Source organism: Perognathus longimembris, chromosome 24, assembly GCF_023159225.1.
Source record: "Perognathus longimembris pacificus isolate PPM17 chromosome 24, ASM2315922v1, whole genome shotgun sequence".
NCBI classification, from domain to species: domain Eukaryota; kingdom Metazoa; phylum Chordata; class Mammalia; order Rodentia; family Heteromyidae; genus Perognathus; species Perognathus longimembris.
Genome location: NC_063184.1, coordinates 13000120 through 13015485, shown reverse-complemented (window position 1 = coordinate 13015485; position 15366 = coordinate 13000120). Strand labels below are relative to the sequence as shown.

Sequence of the window (15366 nt, the reverse complement as noted above, 5' to 3'; positions counted from 1 at the left end):
ACTGACCGTTGCTTAAGTAGGATGTGTGTGCTGGGTGAGCTGCTTCAGCTTAAAACTGGAATGGTACTTAGTATTCATCTCTTTGTTTTGCTAATAAGCTTTTCCCATGTTCTGAGCATTAAAATCTTTTCCTCTTTAGCCCAATTCCATTTGTTAAGTGGGACCCTGTATGAAAATGCCCTTCTTTGAGTTCTATGCAGGGCCCTGGATGAAAAGACCATTCTTTCAGCTCTGTAGGTGGAAATGATTGGTTCTGACAAAGCTTTCCTCCCAGGCTATTAAAGCAGTTCCTAGTTATTGAAGGCTTATTGTGCAAGTTGTCTCCATAGCTCCCCCCATAATGCTAAGGAATAATATAGGTAACAGTTCAGGCTCTAGAAATGAAGATGGCTCTGTCTTTTCACAGACTGAACACAACATTGTTGCTACTTACTTGATTACAGCAGGTAGGGGCCATTTTGGCAAAAATGAGATGTTATGGTAGGTGTGGGTGGTTGTGGTGAGAATGGGCCATTACTGCAAAATTATTATGTTGTTTCCAGTGGGTGAAGAAATACAGATTTTCAGCACAGATTTATAAAGCTAACTTGCTCATGCAAAAGAGGAGGGTTTAGAGAATTGAAGAAGAAAATACAAGTGAGAGCATTAGGTTTTGCTTTGTCTTTTTATATATGGTTTTTGTATTTTCATAATTTTTTTATATTACCTTTGAGTAGTTGTACAAAGGGGTTTCAATTCAACATGTGAATTTGAGTACAATGCATCTTAATCAATGTTATCTCCCATTCTTCTCCCAGAAGGCATTGTGAATGGTGGATAATGTCACAAGACATTTTAATAAATAACAAGCAATGAAAGATGACCAAGAACAATTTTCTACAAGATGACGATATATTAAAAACATCCCTATATTTGATAATTTTATTATTAAGCTAAATTTGCTTAGTGTGTACCATGCAAAGTATATTTTTATTATTGTTTACTATTCTCATATATAATTGTCACAGTTTGCTTGTTGGTGGTGCAACCTGGCTAAAGATTGAAAGCTACTAGAAATGAAAGTTTTAAAAAGAGAGCAAAATATAATATTATCATGAAAGGCAGAGTTTGAGAATTCAGTTCCTTCTGGAATGTCATAATAGAATACTCTTTGAGCTTCAGAAGTCATATTTTAGTATCTTTGAAATGGTGAGCATGTTCTTTCACCCTTTTACTCTGTCGTGTTTGTATCTGTGTAATGAAGGAACTATCATGAATGTTGTGAGGAATGAATTAGGTGTTGGGCAAATACTTGCTTCTCTTTGATACATATGCTCAATTCTAATATTAGGTTGAGATAAAGGCTTGTTTGTAGAAAAAAAGTGGTAGAGGAAAGGACAGTAGGAATCATTGATCTTTACATATTGGCTTAATTATGGTGTAGCTTTTAAACTGATCACTCATTTGATTTCCAACTTTATTCTCAGTGGCAAGTTTTAGAAATAACTGATATTAAATTCATTGCTTTTTTCTGGATTGACTTTTATGGAAAGTTTCAGACATGTTCAAAATAGAGTGAAAAATATAACAAAATCTATACCTACTTTATCCTTCATGACTGTTTAGGTTTTTCCTCATAATCACAATTAGAGTATGATTTCCTGTGCTAGAAATTAATGAGCTTCTTAATGTCTCATAGTTTTAGAGTTATGCAAACTAACTTATTTAATACTTCTATATAGCACTGGGAAAGTTCTTTTTTCTTTTTGCTGAAGAATGAGACAGTCTCACTGGTAGAATTACATGGAAGTATGTTGCATTTTTTCCTTTTAAAATTTTCTCTTTCTCTTTCTTTTTTCCTTTTTTTGGGTATCTATCTATCTGTAGCAGAAAAAAAAAGAGCTTCTAATGCCTTTTGGTAACAAGAGTCACATGCAAAGGAAATTTCCTAAGATAATCTATTTGACTGATCTTTGCAACAGAGTTAATAATAGGAATCTTCTTATTAGTACGGATGTCATTTGATAACTTGCTATGCATCAAACATTGTTCTGAAGCCTTACATGTACAAAATAATCCATTCTTACACTAACTCAGTTAAATTTTAGTTTTGTTTCTCCTGCTTCTACAGGTGAAGAACATGCAGAATTTGCTCAACACAAGGCAACTTCTAAGTAGCTATGCTTGGATCTGAACTTGGCATTTTGTTTCAGATCCCTCACTTACATAACTGCAAGGGTCAATTTTATCAAGCAACTTCAGGGTAATAGAAATTAAGCTTAGTTGTGAATTTTTGTTGTAATCCTTTTATTAAGTAAAGCTGCTATGTGTCACATACTTGAGACAGAGTTCATTAGGAGTCTGATATGTACATGGACAAGAATAGGAAGATATACCATTAAATAACACAGGATCACGTAAGATTAAGGGAGGAAAACATATAATACTATGCACAGAAGAAGGAATTAGCGCCAAAGTAAATCTAGACTGAACATTGAAGGATGGCTAGCATTTGCATATGCAGACTAAAGGATTAGAGTGTTTCCAGGGGGGAAATTAAAGTCAAGATTTACAATAAACATGGTGTATTTGACAAACTACTAGAAAGGTGGGCTTATTTGACAAGTGTAGAACTCAATATGACAACAGATCAGGCCAAGACCCTGGAATATCAGGTCTGCACACTTCCGTTTTATCATTCAGGCACTGTGTGGTCCAGTGAAGGACCGAAATTCTGAGGAGAAAAGCCACTGTTAATTCTGTACTGTAGCAAGCATATTCTGCCTTCAGTTTCTACAAGGAAAGAATGGGAATGTGAAGATTAGTAGAACAGGATACTAAGGCGGATGTTTTGACACAAGTACCAACTGTGACAGATCTTACTTAGCTGATTCTTTTGTGTGTTGGCACTTTGAAACCTTCCCTTTTGCTGACAATAGCTAGGGATCACTCATCAAGGAGTTCTCTTCATAATTATTCAATTCTATTCTGGTGTGTGGCACACCCCTCTGTCAGTCTCCCCAAGTCTAGGACTGGGTGTAGCCTGCCTCTCTAGGGACATCTCTGTCTAGCCAACCCCCAACCATATGAATTAGGGTCCACGTCTGCTTTAGGGAAAATGTATGTATCCTCTTCAACATCAAGGGCCTGTTGATTAGGTTTATGTGCAACACTGGTCTAATGAACACTATTTCTTATAAATTAATACACTAGCATTCTAATCAATAAGTTTTATCCTTGGTCTATCAGAGACCAGTCAATTCTGGGACACTGAGAAAGTTCAGCTTTAGACTGCAAGGTTAAGAGTCAGTTGACTAGGGTGGTATCACTGTGCCATAACTCCTAGTGGACCAGATAGCTGACTTAACTGTCTGGATAGTCAAATGTTGCAGTGGGCTTTGTTTTACAGGAGTGAGTGTGTGTGTGTGTTGTGTGTGATGAAGAATTCGGATTTGGACATGTTGACTTTCAAGGAACATTGGAACAATCACATGATCTTCCACACTTAGTACATGTTTAATAAATGTTTCATGACAGCAAGTTGAATAAAATGTGAACCTGGAGCATAGGTCAAGGGTCAGAAACAGCGATAAGGATGGTGTTAGGATGGTAGTTGAGGTTGGAGAAAGGAAGTTACAGAAAAAGACAAGCCTCAGGCATCAGGGAAAGGGAGGAGGAAGTTAAGTTACTAAATGTGTGGGCGTGGCTGCCATTCAGGCACCCTGAAAGACAAAGGACACAGTCCCCAGTGGATGACTGGGTTAAAACCGACCTTTCCTGCTGCCTTATGCAGTCAGCAGAACTTTTGTGTTCTAACCTTATTTCTGTTTCACAGAAATGGTTGTGACATTACAACCTGATATTACAACAGCAAGGGAATGCTTTAAACAAAAGAACCAAAGTTCCTTGGCAGTCTTTTCTTGAAGGGGCTCGACCATTACAATATGATTCTACTTTTTTTGTTTTGTTTTGCCAGTCCTGGGTCTTGAACTCAGGGTCTGAGCACTGTCCCCGGCTTCTTTTTGCTCAAGTCTAGCACTCTGCCACAGCGCCACTTCTGGCCGTTTTCTATATATGTGGTGCTGAGGATTGGAACCCAGGGCTTCATGTATGCGAGGCAAGCACTCTTGCCACTAGGCCATATTCCCAGCCCAGATTCTACTTTTTAACATTCAGGTTACACACAATGCATGATGTGTTTGTCTGTATCCTCAGGTGTGATAAGTATTCTCAGCAACCTCATAGTTTTGAGCATCTTCATTAAGTACAAGGAACTCCGGACTCCCACAAACGCGATTATCATCAACCTGGCGCTGACCGACATAGGGGTGAGCAGCATCGGCTACCCCATGTCTGCTGCCTCAGATCTGTATGGAAGATGGAAATTTGGATATGCAGGCTGCCAGGTACTGCAGATCTTTGGAATAAAGCAAAAATGAAGTAGATCCAGTAGATGTAAATTTAAATGTCTTAAAAGTCTTAAGAATTTAGATTAGGGCTGGGAATATGGCCTAATGGCAAGAGTGCTTGCCTTGTATACATGAAGCCCTGGGTTCGATTCCTCAGCACCACATATATAGAAAAGGCCAGAGGTGGTGCTGTAGTTCAAGTGGTAGAGTGCTAGCCTTGCGCAAAAAGAAGCCAGGGACAGTGCTCAGGCCCTGAGTCCAAGGCCCAGGACTGGCCAAAAAAAAAAAAAAAAGAATTTAGATCAAATAAGATACTGTGGGATATGGTACTTTTTCAAAATAAAATAAAGAAGGGACTAAGGATCTATTCTTTAAGAAATCTTTAAAATTACTCGAAAGCTCCAAAAATATTAACTGAACTAGCATTCAACCAAAAAGTGACACTGTATAGCCAAGTAAAATCTGTGTGTGCAAATTAAAAAAGAAATGCCTACTTTTATTTGAAATAAAATATTTTGTGACAGTCATTGTACCTAAGGAATGTAATTATGATATAACATTAATTTTCCCTATAAAAATCCTTTATCAGGGGCTGGGGATATGGTCTAGTGGCAAGAGTGCTTGCCTTGTATACATGAAGCCCTGGGTTCAATTCCTCAGCACCACATTTATAGAAAACGGCCAGAAGTGGTGCTGTGGCTCAAGTGGCAGAGTGCTTGAGCAAAAGAAGCCAGGGACAGTGCTCAGGTCCTGAGTCCAAGCTCCAGGACTGGTTTAAAAAAAAATCCTTTATCAGAATTGTTACTCTTATTTCTACTGACAGTGAAATGAATTAAAACTAATTTATCTTAGTAGGTATCTACAACTTTGGCTTGCCTTTTTAAACCATTTGTTATTACAAGTAAAAAATTACAGAGAATCAAGCCAGAATAACAGAATCCTAGGTGTCTATGTATACTCTGACCAATTTTGTCAAATTTCATAGGTTTTCAATCTGTGTTTCTGTTTTTCTTCTTAAAGATATAAAATTTCAGATCTACTGTGGAAAATCATGACTTCCCTTCCCTTATCTTACTTTTTCTCTTCCATGAGTTTTTTTTCCAACTACATATATGTGTGTATGTAAGCCAGATGTTGAGTTTTAAATTTCACATCAATGTCATATTGCTAGCAATATGCAATTTACTTGTTAAATATGATGTTTTTGAGATTATTTATCCATTTTAATGGATATGGATGTGTCACTTATTAGACTGCTATGTTATTTTCCATTGTATGACTATAGTCCTAAATACTTTTTTTATTTCCCCATTATTGAGCATTTAAAGAAAGCTTCAGTAACTTCTTACATGTCTCCATTACTAACTGGTGAGAAATTCTCTAGACATTTCACCCAGAAGAGGGAAGTTTGACTTGTACAGAATTTTTATCTTCCATCTCATTAGATATGGACAGATTACTTTCCAAAATAGTTATTCTGATAATGAAAACCTCTTCAAATCTTGGGATTGTCCGACTTTCAAATTTTCATTATTTCTGTGTTAAGTGATATTTTAAAATCTGTATTTGTTTGAATAGCTACTGTAGTTGTTGGTTGTATATTTTACATACTGAACATTTATGTAAATAAATATTCATATTACCTGGACTTGGGTGAACAGGTTATTCATTATTGACCATTTTCCTACTGAATTTACCTGTAACCCTTACCTGCCTATCTTCTGAATACCAAACACTTGTTGGTTACTTGCATTTTACATTTTACTGTCTGGCTTATTTTGTATTTTGCTGATGTAATATCCTGTATAGAAGTTTCACCTTAAATCTCAAAACTTAAAAAAATTTTTTTTTTTCCAGTTCTGGGCCTTGGACTCAGGGTCTGAGCACCGTCCCTGGCTTCTTTTTGCTCAAGGCTAGCACTCTGCCACTTGAGCCACAGCACCACTTCTGGCCATTTTCTATATATGTGGTGCTGGGGAATCAAACCCTGGGCTTCATGTATACGAGGCAAGCACTCTTGCCACTAGGCCATATTCCCAGCCCAAAATTTTTTTTTTTTTTTTTTTTTTTTTTTTTTTTTTTTTTTTTTTTTGGCCAGTCCTGGGCCTTGGACTCAGGGCCTGAGCACTGTCCCTGGCTTCTTCCCGCTCAAGGCTAGCACTCTGCCACTTGAGCCAGAGCGCCGCTTCTGGCCGTTTTTTTCTGTATATGTGGTGCTGGGGAATCGAACCTAGGGCCTCGTGTATCCGAGGCAGGCACTCTTGCCACTAGGCTATATCCCCAGCCCCCCAGCCCAAAATTTTAAAAATTTAAAAGTCCAAATACTTTCCAAAAATGCCTTTATAAAACCAGTAATAACTTAACAATGGAAGGTATGTCTTGATTTTTGTTTTGTTTTTTTGGCCAGTCCTGGGCCTTGGACTCAGGGCCTGAGCACTGTCCCTGGCTTCCTTTTGCTCAAGGCTAACACTCTGCCACTTGAGCCACAGCGCCACTTCTGGCTGTTTTCTGTATATGTGGTGCTGGGGAATCGAACCCAGGGCCTCATGTATACGAGGCAAGCTCTCTTGCCACTAGGCCATATCCCCAGCCCAGAAGGTATATCTTGAAACATTAAAAAAGCATTCTGTGTGTTTGAAGTATATTCTAAGGATGAGACACACTATTTAAATGTGTTTGGGGGAGGGTGTTTTGGAATGGTGAATTCTTTGCAATTTTGATTTGTTTTTCAGATTTATGCTGGATTGAATATCTTTTTCGGTATGGCAAGCATTGGCTTACTCACGGTTGTGGCCATAGATCGGTACCTGACTATCTGCCATCCTGACATAGGTAAGAGCAAGTTCCCAGCTATTCGGTGAGGCTATTAAATGCCTGATTGGCACACAACATGCATTCATTTTAAACCAAATTATGTAATGGTTTGTAGCCACTATAACACCTCTCTCTCTCTCTCTCTCTCTCTGTCTCTGTCTCTCTCTCTCTCATCCTGGGGCTTGAACTCATTGTCCCTGGCTTCCTTTTGCTCAAGGCTAGCACTTTACCACTTGAGCCACAGTGCCACTTCAAGTTTTTTCTGTTTATGTGGTACTAAGGAATCAAACCCAAGGCTTCGTGCATGCTGGACAAACACTCTACCACTAAGCCTCATTCCCAGCCCCAGCATTATTTCACTATCAATCATTTGTTCAAAAGCTTCCATGAGAGCTGGGATGTAGCTAAGTGGCAAAGCGCTTGCCTAGCAAGTGAAGTGCAAAGTCCTGGGTTCGATCCCCAGTACAAAAAAAAAAAAAAAAACCCACAAAAGTTTCCATGAAATGGGTGGGGGTGGGGAGGGGAAGTTTCAGGCTCTTCCTAGTATTATAAGATAGGGTGTAGGACTGGCTCTAGCTACCTGCCTACCTTTGATTAGGGCCCTTATCACTTGATGTACTGGCCAACTTCCTTCTCTCTTTGAGACTTTTCTAAATTCTGTTTTCCTTTGCCTGGAAATCTCTTCTCCCTGCTTATATTCTGGTTGATCCTTTTTATTATTCAGGTTTTAGCTTCCAGAATGTGAATTCCTATAGATAGGCCTTGTGTAGATAACACAAGGATAATAGTTTTGAATGATGAATGGAAACAAGGTGAGTCGTACCCTTGAGAACAATGCTAATATTTCATATACTTGACAGCAGGAAGAAGCATGACCACCAGGACGTACGTCACCATGATTCTGGGGGCCTGGCTCAATGGTCTGTTTTGGGCTTTGATGCCCATTGTAGGATGGGCCAGTTATGCTCCAGATCCTACCGGGGCTACCTGTACCATAAACTGGAGGAAGAATGACATGTAAGAGATATGTTTATACTTTATAATCTTCAGGTTGATGCTCAATCGTGCTTTCCTTCAGAGTGATGGAAGCAGGGGATAAAATATAACAGTGAGTTCTGTTTGTTTGCAAGTAAAGGCCATCCAGGTCCCTTCCTCCCTCCTTCTGCCCTTTCCTAAGGATATTTAAGGGCATCAGAGCCAGGGTCCTGAGTAGAAAAAGAGGACCAGTGAAGATGGACAACAGTCAGCTATAGGAAACCCCGGGTGGCTTCTATTATCTTTGCAAGGTGATCTGGTGTTCAAGCATTTTCTGAGAGCTTTGCAGCCAGAGTCACTGTAAGAATTTACCTGTGAGTTTGTGATATTCTTTTAGCTTTTTTTCCTCTGGGAAATAAGAAATGACTCAGAAAAACAAATTTAAAAACTGTATCTCGGGCTGGGAATATGGCCTAGTGGCAAGAGTGCTTGTCTCACATACATGAAGCCCTGGGTTCGATTCCTCAGTAAAACATATACAAAAAGGCCAGAAGTGGTGCTATGGCTCAAGTGGCAGAGTGCTAGCCTTGAGCAAAAAGAAAATGAGGGACAGTGCTCAGGCCCTGAGTCCAAGCGCCAGAACTGGCAAAAAACAAAACAAACAAACAAAAACTGTATCTCAAGTCACATCTGTAAAGAGTCAGTGTAATTTAGACTTTATAGACCAGATGGGCTCTGGCCATCTATTTCACTCTGTCATCTTACTATAAATGTATCCATAAACAGTGTGCAAATGAATGCATATAGTTCTGTTCCAATAAAACTTTTATTTGTAACAACAGCTGGCTGCCTGGCTGGAATTGGCCCAAGGTTCATGATTTGTCAACCCCTACTCTAAGTGAAAGATCAAATATATTTTTAAACTAACAATAAAATTCTTGTCAATATTTCTAATAGTTATATCTTCTCCCCACTTCCTTGTTAGGAAATTAAATGAATCATCACAATTGTCCTTTCTTATTTCTAGATCTTTCGTGTCTTACACAATGACGGTTATTGTGATAAATTTTGTTGTGCCCTTGACAGTGATGTTTTACTGCTATTATCATGTGACCCGATCCATTAAATGCCATGCTACTAGTAAATGCACTGTGACCCCCAGCGGAGACTGGTCAGATCAGGTAGATGTAACAAAGGTAAGGAATCAAAATTTCTCTGACAAGTTTTCACACATATGTAATTATAAGAGTTCCATGCGTGGGGGTCTGGGAATATGGCCCAGTGGTAATGTGCTTGCCTTGCATACATGAAGCCTTGGGTTTGATTCCTCAGCACCACATATATAGAAAAAAGCTAGAAGTGGCACTGTGGCTCAAGTGGCAGAGTGCTAGCCTTGAACAAAAAGAAGCCAGGGAGAGTGCTCAGGCCCTGAGTTCAAGCCCCAGGACTGGCAAAAAAAAAAAAAAAATCATTCCATGCATGGTCCCAGTCTCCTTTCCCCATCTCTAATTTTTCCACTTCCGCAGCTCTTCTGTTTTCAAATGATACGCATATCTGCCCTTTGGATGTTTCTGGTGTGCTGCATCACTGGCATTTGTACTGTAGAAGAGGAGGGTTTGCATTTCTTATGCCACCAGCCTGCCCCACCCCTTCCCTTCCCCCTTTCCTCCCCTCATCTCAACAGTGCATTAGTAATAAATAGATGAAAATTGCATTCCAACACATCGTAGATGGGAGTTATTTTCTCCTCTTCTTGGAGCCCATCATTCTTTGATCATTTCTGGGTTGGACTCTCTCAGACCAACTGCTCAGAAAGCTGACATGCCCTGCTCTCTCTTTACCAGCTGAGATGCTTTCTCCTTCTGGCTCAGATCACCAGTTTTCTGGATTGCTTATCTTCCTTTTGTCTTTTTGATGTATTCCAGCTGTTTGAGTAAAACATGTTCTCTAGTATATTCTCCAGGTAGCCAGGAATTTTTTTATTAGCATAATGGTGTGTCTGGAATTCTAGGTACCATAGTAACACTCAAGGAGCTTCTAAAACACTGCTGTATATATGTAATTGCAAAAGCTCTTGGCATTCTGGTGACTGAGCCATTGTCCTGATTTGTGAATTCTCTTCACAAGCTTACAGGATTTTCTCCTTGGCTTCAATCTTCTAAATCCCACATGGACATGCCCTTGTATGATTCTCCTTTTGTTCAGTGTGGAAACTCTAGTTTTCCCTTTCTGGGTGACTCTTGTTTTGCAAATTTCAACCTTGGTTCTATGTGTACCCCCATATTCAGAGATACCTAATACCTCCAGTTCCCAGATATCTGTAGTTATGTAGAATGGATTAGTCTGTATCTGGTTTTCTCTCGTTTTTGTCTCTTTTAAACATTTTATTGTGTAGGGTTTTTTTGTTTTGTTTTGGTGTTGGGGGCTGTTGGGTTTTTTTGGGGGGGGGCACTTATAGCTTGTGCACTGTTTCTGAGCTTTTGTGCTCAAGACTAGCACTCTACCACTTGAGCCACAATTCCACTTCTGGAGTTTTGGGTGCCTAATAAGAGGTAAGAGTATCATAGACTTTTCTGCCCAGGTTGGCTTTGAACTGTGATCCTTAGATCTAAGCCTCTGAAGTAGCTAGGATTAGAGGTGTGAGCCACCAGTGCCCAGCTTCTTATGATTTTTAAAAGTGGTAATTGGCCACTTATTCAATGGTTACTGTTTCCATTAACAAAACAAACTATTTTGTAACTGTGGTTCTCTGACCTTAAAGGGTTCTCCTGTTTAACCTCTGTTCTACTATTGTAGTGGTCAATGAGAAAGGAGCAATGTCAAGTTATAATTTTTTCCACTGAAGATGCAGAGAAGTACCTTTACAAAATTATCTGCACTCTACATAAAATATATTCAATTCAAATGGCTTGTGTTAGAATCCGTTGAGTAAGAGAAAACTGTTTATTGAAGATGAAGAGGTATAGATATATGAGAAAAGGAGAGATAGGTACTTTAAGATGATAGATGATGGATAAGTGCCAGCAGCTCACAGCACAATTACTAGAAGTAGATTTGAGCGGGTTCTGTCTTTCACCAAAGCCATCTTTCATACTCTCCTGTACTACACTGAAAGAAAAGGGACATTCCACATACATAGCATTCTTAAAAGCAGCATTGTGGGGCTGGGGATATGGCTTAATGGCAAGAGTGCTTGCCTCGCATACGTGAAGCCCTGGGTTCGATTCCTCAACACTACATAAACAGAAAAAGCCAGAAGTGGCGCTGTGGCTCAAGAGGTAGAGCGCTAGCCTCGAGCAAAGAAGCCAGGGACAGTGCTCAGGCCTTGAGTTCAAGCCCCAGGACTGGCAAAACAAAACAAAATAGCAGCATCATGTGTTACTCAACAGCCATTTGCCAGGCTCTCATCACAGATTATTTCAGGCACATAAACAAAGAACACTGATGCTAAAACCCTGGCTATTTCCTTTACGGTATCAATTCGTTCATCCAGGTAGTTGTTTCATACTATTTTAGATACATTAGTAAGTATTTCAGATGTTGGACTTAGCAACATCCATTTATTTTCCAGATGTCCGTGGTAATGATCTTGATGTTTCTGGTGGCATGGTCTCCTTATTCCATCGTGTGCTTATGGGCTTCCTTTGGGGACCCAAAAAAGATTCCTCCCCCGATGGCAATCATAGCTCCACTGTTTGCAAAGTCTTCAACATTCTACAACCCCTGTATTTATGTGGTTGCAAATAAAAAGTAAGTAATACAAGCCTGGTGCTGGTGGCTCATACCTAATCCTTGTTAGTCAGGAGGCTGAGATCTGAGGATTGAGACTCGAAGCCAATTGGGACAGAAAAGTTCATGAGACTCCTATCTGCAATGAGCCAGTTAAAAAGCTGGAAGTAGTGATGTAGCCCAATTGGTAGAGCATCAGCTTTGAGTGAGAAAGCCAAATGAGAGCAAGAGGCTCCGATTTCTAGACCCAGTCCTCTCTCTCTTTCTCTCACACACAGACACAGTACAGTAAGTTAATACAGAAAGAATGTCATCCAGGCAATGGATAATGGTCTAAGACTTATCAAGAGGTGACAGAGACTCACTTCCACCTAATGCACTGTCACTTGAATCATGGAACCAGAATGGCATCTGGGACCCTAAGTGTCCAGAGCTCCAGCTTGGTGACAGACTCTTCTCACATGGTGGCCAAGATCTTGGCCAACCCAAGACCCAAATTCTACCATCTAGGCATTCCAAAGATGAGCTTCATCTCAGATGGCTCTCTGGTGGCAAGTATCATGTTGGTCCTTAATGAGCTTGGTTCAAATGTTTCTCCCATTCCAGTGAGAGGAATGATTCTATGGACAAGGAAATGTTAAGCTGTCATACTGTAGAGCAAAATTATATATTTACTGAATAGGAGACATAGTCAAATGCAAAAGAAGAATCTAGCGTTAAGATAAAGTCTTCATTTCAGGGTAATAGAAAAATTTGCCCCCCTTCCTCCATCTTTCTTAAGACTATTACTGAAATGTTCCTTTTCTGGCTCTTCTGTGAGATGTGAATTCCCTCTTATTGTTGGAAAATGAAAAAAAAAAAAGGCTGCACTTAAATATCTGGCAAAAATTCTCAGTTGGGGCCAGCTCATTTCATCCCAGAATGTCATTGCTGCATCCTACACAGATGTTTGGGACAAGCAGCTCTGGCTGTAGATATGTGAAATAATACAACACTTTTAAGATGAGACGTGGGCATGGTGGGTATGCCTGTCATCTTACCACTTGTGAGGCTGAGGCAGGAGGAGCTTGAGCTTGAGGATAGCTTGTGCTACACAGTATGACCCTGTCTCAAAAACAATCTTTACAAACAAACTTACAAGCAAACAAAACCACACAAAATCAAAACAAAAACTGAAGACCAAATAGACCAATGCAAAATGAAGAAAAAAGTACATTTTAATCTCAGTTCTCTTTGGAAAGCTGTTTTCCTCAAGCTGTCTCAAATTTAATTAGCCTTTGCTCAGAACAGAAACATGAAACATGCATCCTTCCACTCATATGAATAACTCACTGCAATTGACATTTGAAATGTCACTGTAAACCTGCATAGTTGTTGATTTTATTAAATATCTTCATTACTTACAATCAGTGGTACAAAATCTGTTCCTAATTGTACCATATGCCCTATGAGTTTATAATGGTTCTCAATAGTTGATGGTAGGTAGCATTGGAGGCCAGGATTGATGTGTTACAGTAGTGATACCTTTGCTTAAAAAATATCTTGAAAGTTCTGTGATTAGAGAATGATGCTAGATTTTCCCTTTATTGTAGGTTTCGGAGGGCAATGTTAGCAATGTTCAAATGCCAAGCTCGCCAAACAATGCCGGTGACAAGTATTTTGCCACTGGATGTGTCTCAAAGCCCACTAGCTTCTGGAAGAATCTGAAAGAAGAGAAAGGCATGCACCATCAAATCACTTTGTGACTTTTCTTTTGTCATGCTTGGGGCTAGAACTCAGGGCCTAGGTGCTGCCCCTGAGCTCTTTTGCTGAAGTCTATAGCACTTGAGCCACAGCTCCATTCCAGCTTTTTGGTAGTTAATTGGAGATGAATCTCATAGACTTTTTTATCCAGGCTGGCTACTAACTGCAATCTGAAGAACTCAGCCTCCTGAGTGGACAGGATTACAGGCATGAGCCAATGGTGCCAGCCATTCTGTCATTTTAATTACTATTTTTCTGCATATGTATTGCCATATTTGTTACTGGAATTTAGTGAAACCAGACTGGGAAGTTTTGTGTAATTTTTTTGATACATCTTTAGCACATAAATGCATCCTGACTGGCACATAGTAGGTACTCAATAAATATTTGTTGAGTTGAATGAATTTTTAGTCATAAAGTCATGATTTTAAAAGGTTATTAAACATAGTACAACAAACCATTGTTTGCATAGTGGACATCTGAATTGCTCTCAAGTTTCACATTCATGGTTGCACAATGGGGAACACTGGTACTGATGTCTATTTTCTTTGTAAGAGGTTATTCTGTTTGAGTTTTTTTCTGAATAACTACTTATTTATTGTCAAAGTGATGTACAGAGAAGTTACAGTTTCATACGTAAGAAAGTGAGTACATTTCTTGTATAACTTGTTACCTCCTCCCTCATTTCCCCCTCCCCTTCCCCCTTCCCCCTTTCTCTCACGCCCCTATGAGTTGTTCAATTAGTTTACACTAAATGGTTTTGTAAGTATTGCTTTTGTAGTCATTTGTCTTTTTATCCTTTGTCTCTAGATTTTGATATTCCCTTTCCCTTTCCTAGTTCTAATACCAGAATATACAGTATACAGGGTACTCAGATGAGATACAGTGATAGCGCGGGGACAACCAGAGGAAGGGGATAAGAGGATCATCAACAAAAATAGCTATGGTTTTTTAATGGCATTTTGAAAGTAATTACACAGTGATATAACACTTGTTTCCATAACATGGAGTTCATTTCACTTAGCATCATCTTATGTGTTCATAAGGGAATAGCTATTGGGCTCTTGTGATCCTCTGCTGTGACTAGCCTAAACCTGTGATAATTATTCCCTATGAGGGAAACCATAGTTGTTTTTTTTTTTTTTTTAGCAGATTAGGGTTATTGGATGCAAATGTAAAAACAATATGTTACCATCATTAGTATGCTATAGGAAAAGACTGAACTCACTTAAACTGGACTGAGTGTGTGTAAGTGCAGTGTTTGCCTTGCTCTCCTGCTCATAATATTGTACCACTGTATTTTTAAACTCTGGTTAAACATTGGAACATGAAGTCATTTCATTGCACATTTCTTTTAGGCTGTGGATCTTTGCATATCATGTTTTCTTGTCTGCTTTTGCTTTCTTCATAAGCAGTCTCCCTAAGTAAAGCAGGCTCTAGGGAAGCTAAGAGGAAGGCTAGGAGAAAGGCTAGGACCAAGAGGACAAATATGGTCAAAATAATTTGTAAGTGTGAAAACAAACAATGGAACCTGTTCTAATTGTTTTAAAAATGGACATAAGAGAAAGCAGTAGAAGGGGCGAGGCTGGTTGGGGCACATTGTACACACACGTGGAAATGTCACAGGGAAACCACCCTTCTACAACTAATGTCGGCTGACAAAAATACATTGTCTCAACACAGTTGACTGCATATTAAGTGAAATCTTGGTATTGGG

General features: G+C 39.3%; 1 protein-coding gene across 1 annotated transcript; it reads left to right on the top strand.

Moving 5' to 3' along the window:
- Nucleotides 1-340: 340 nt before the first annotated feature.
- On the top strand, nucleotides 341-13613 carry Rrh (retinal pigment epithelium-derived rhodopsin homolog). The gene is made up of 7 exons (XM_048333646.1): nucleotides 341-446; nucleotides 4195-4385; nucleotides 7121-7220; nucleotides 8066-8219; nucleotides 9205-9373; nucleotides 11749-11927; nucleotides 13499-13613. Exons 1-7 carry the CDS (start codon nucleotides 341-343, stop codon nucleotides 13611-13613), a joined length of 1014 nt encoding a protein of 337 aa, XP_048189603.1.
- The last annotated feature ends 1753 nt before the right edge of the window (nucleotides 13614-15366 follow it).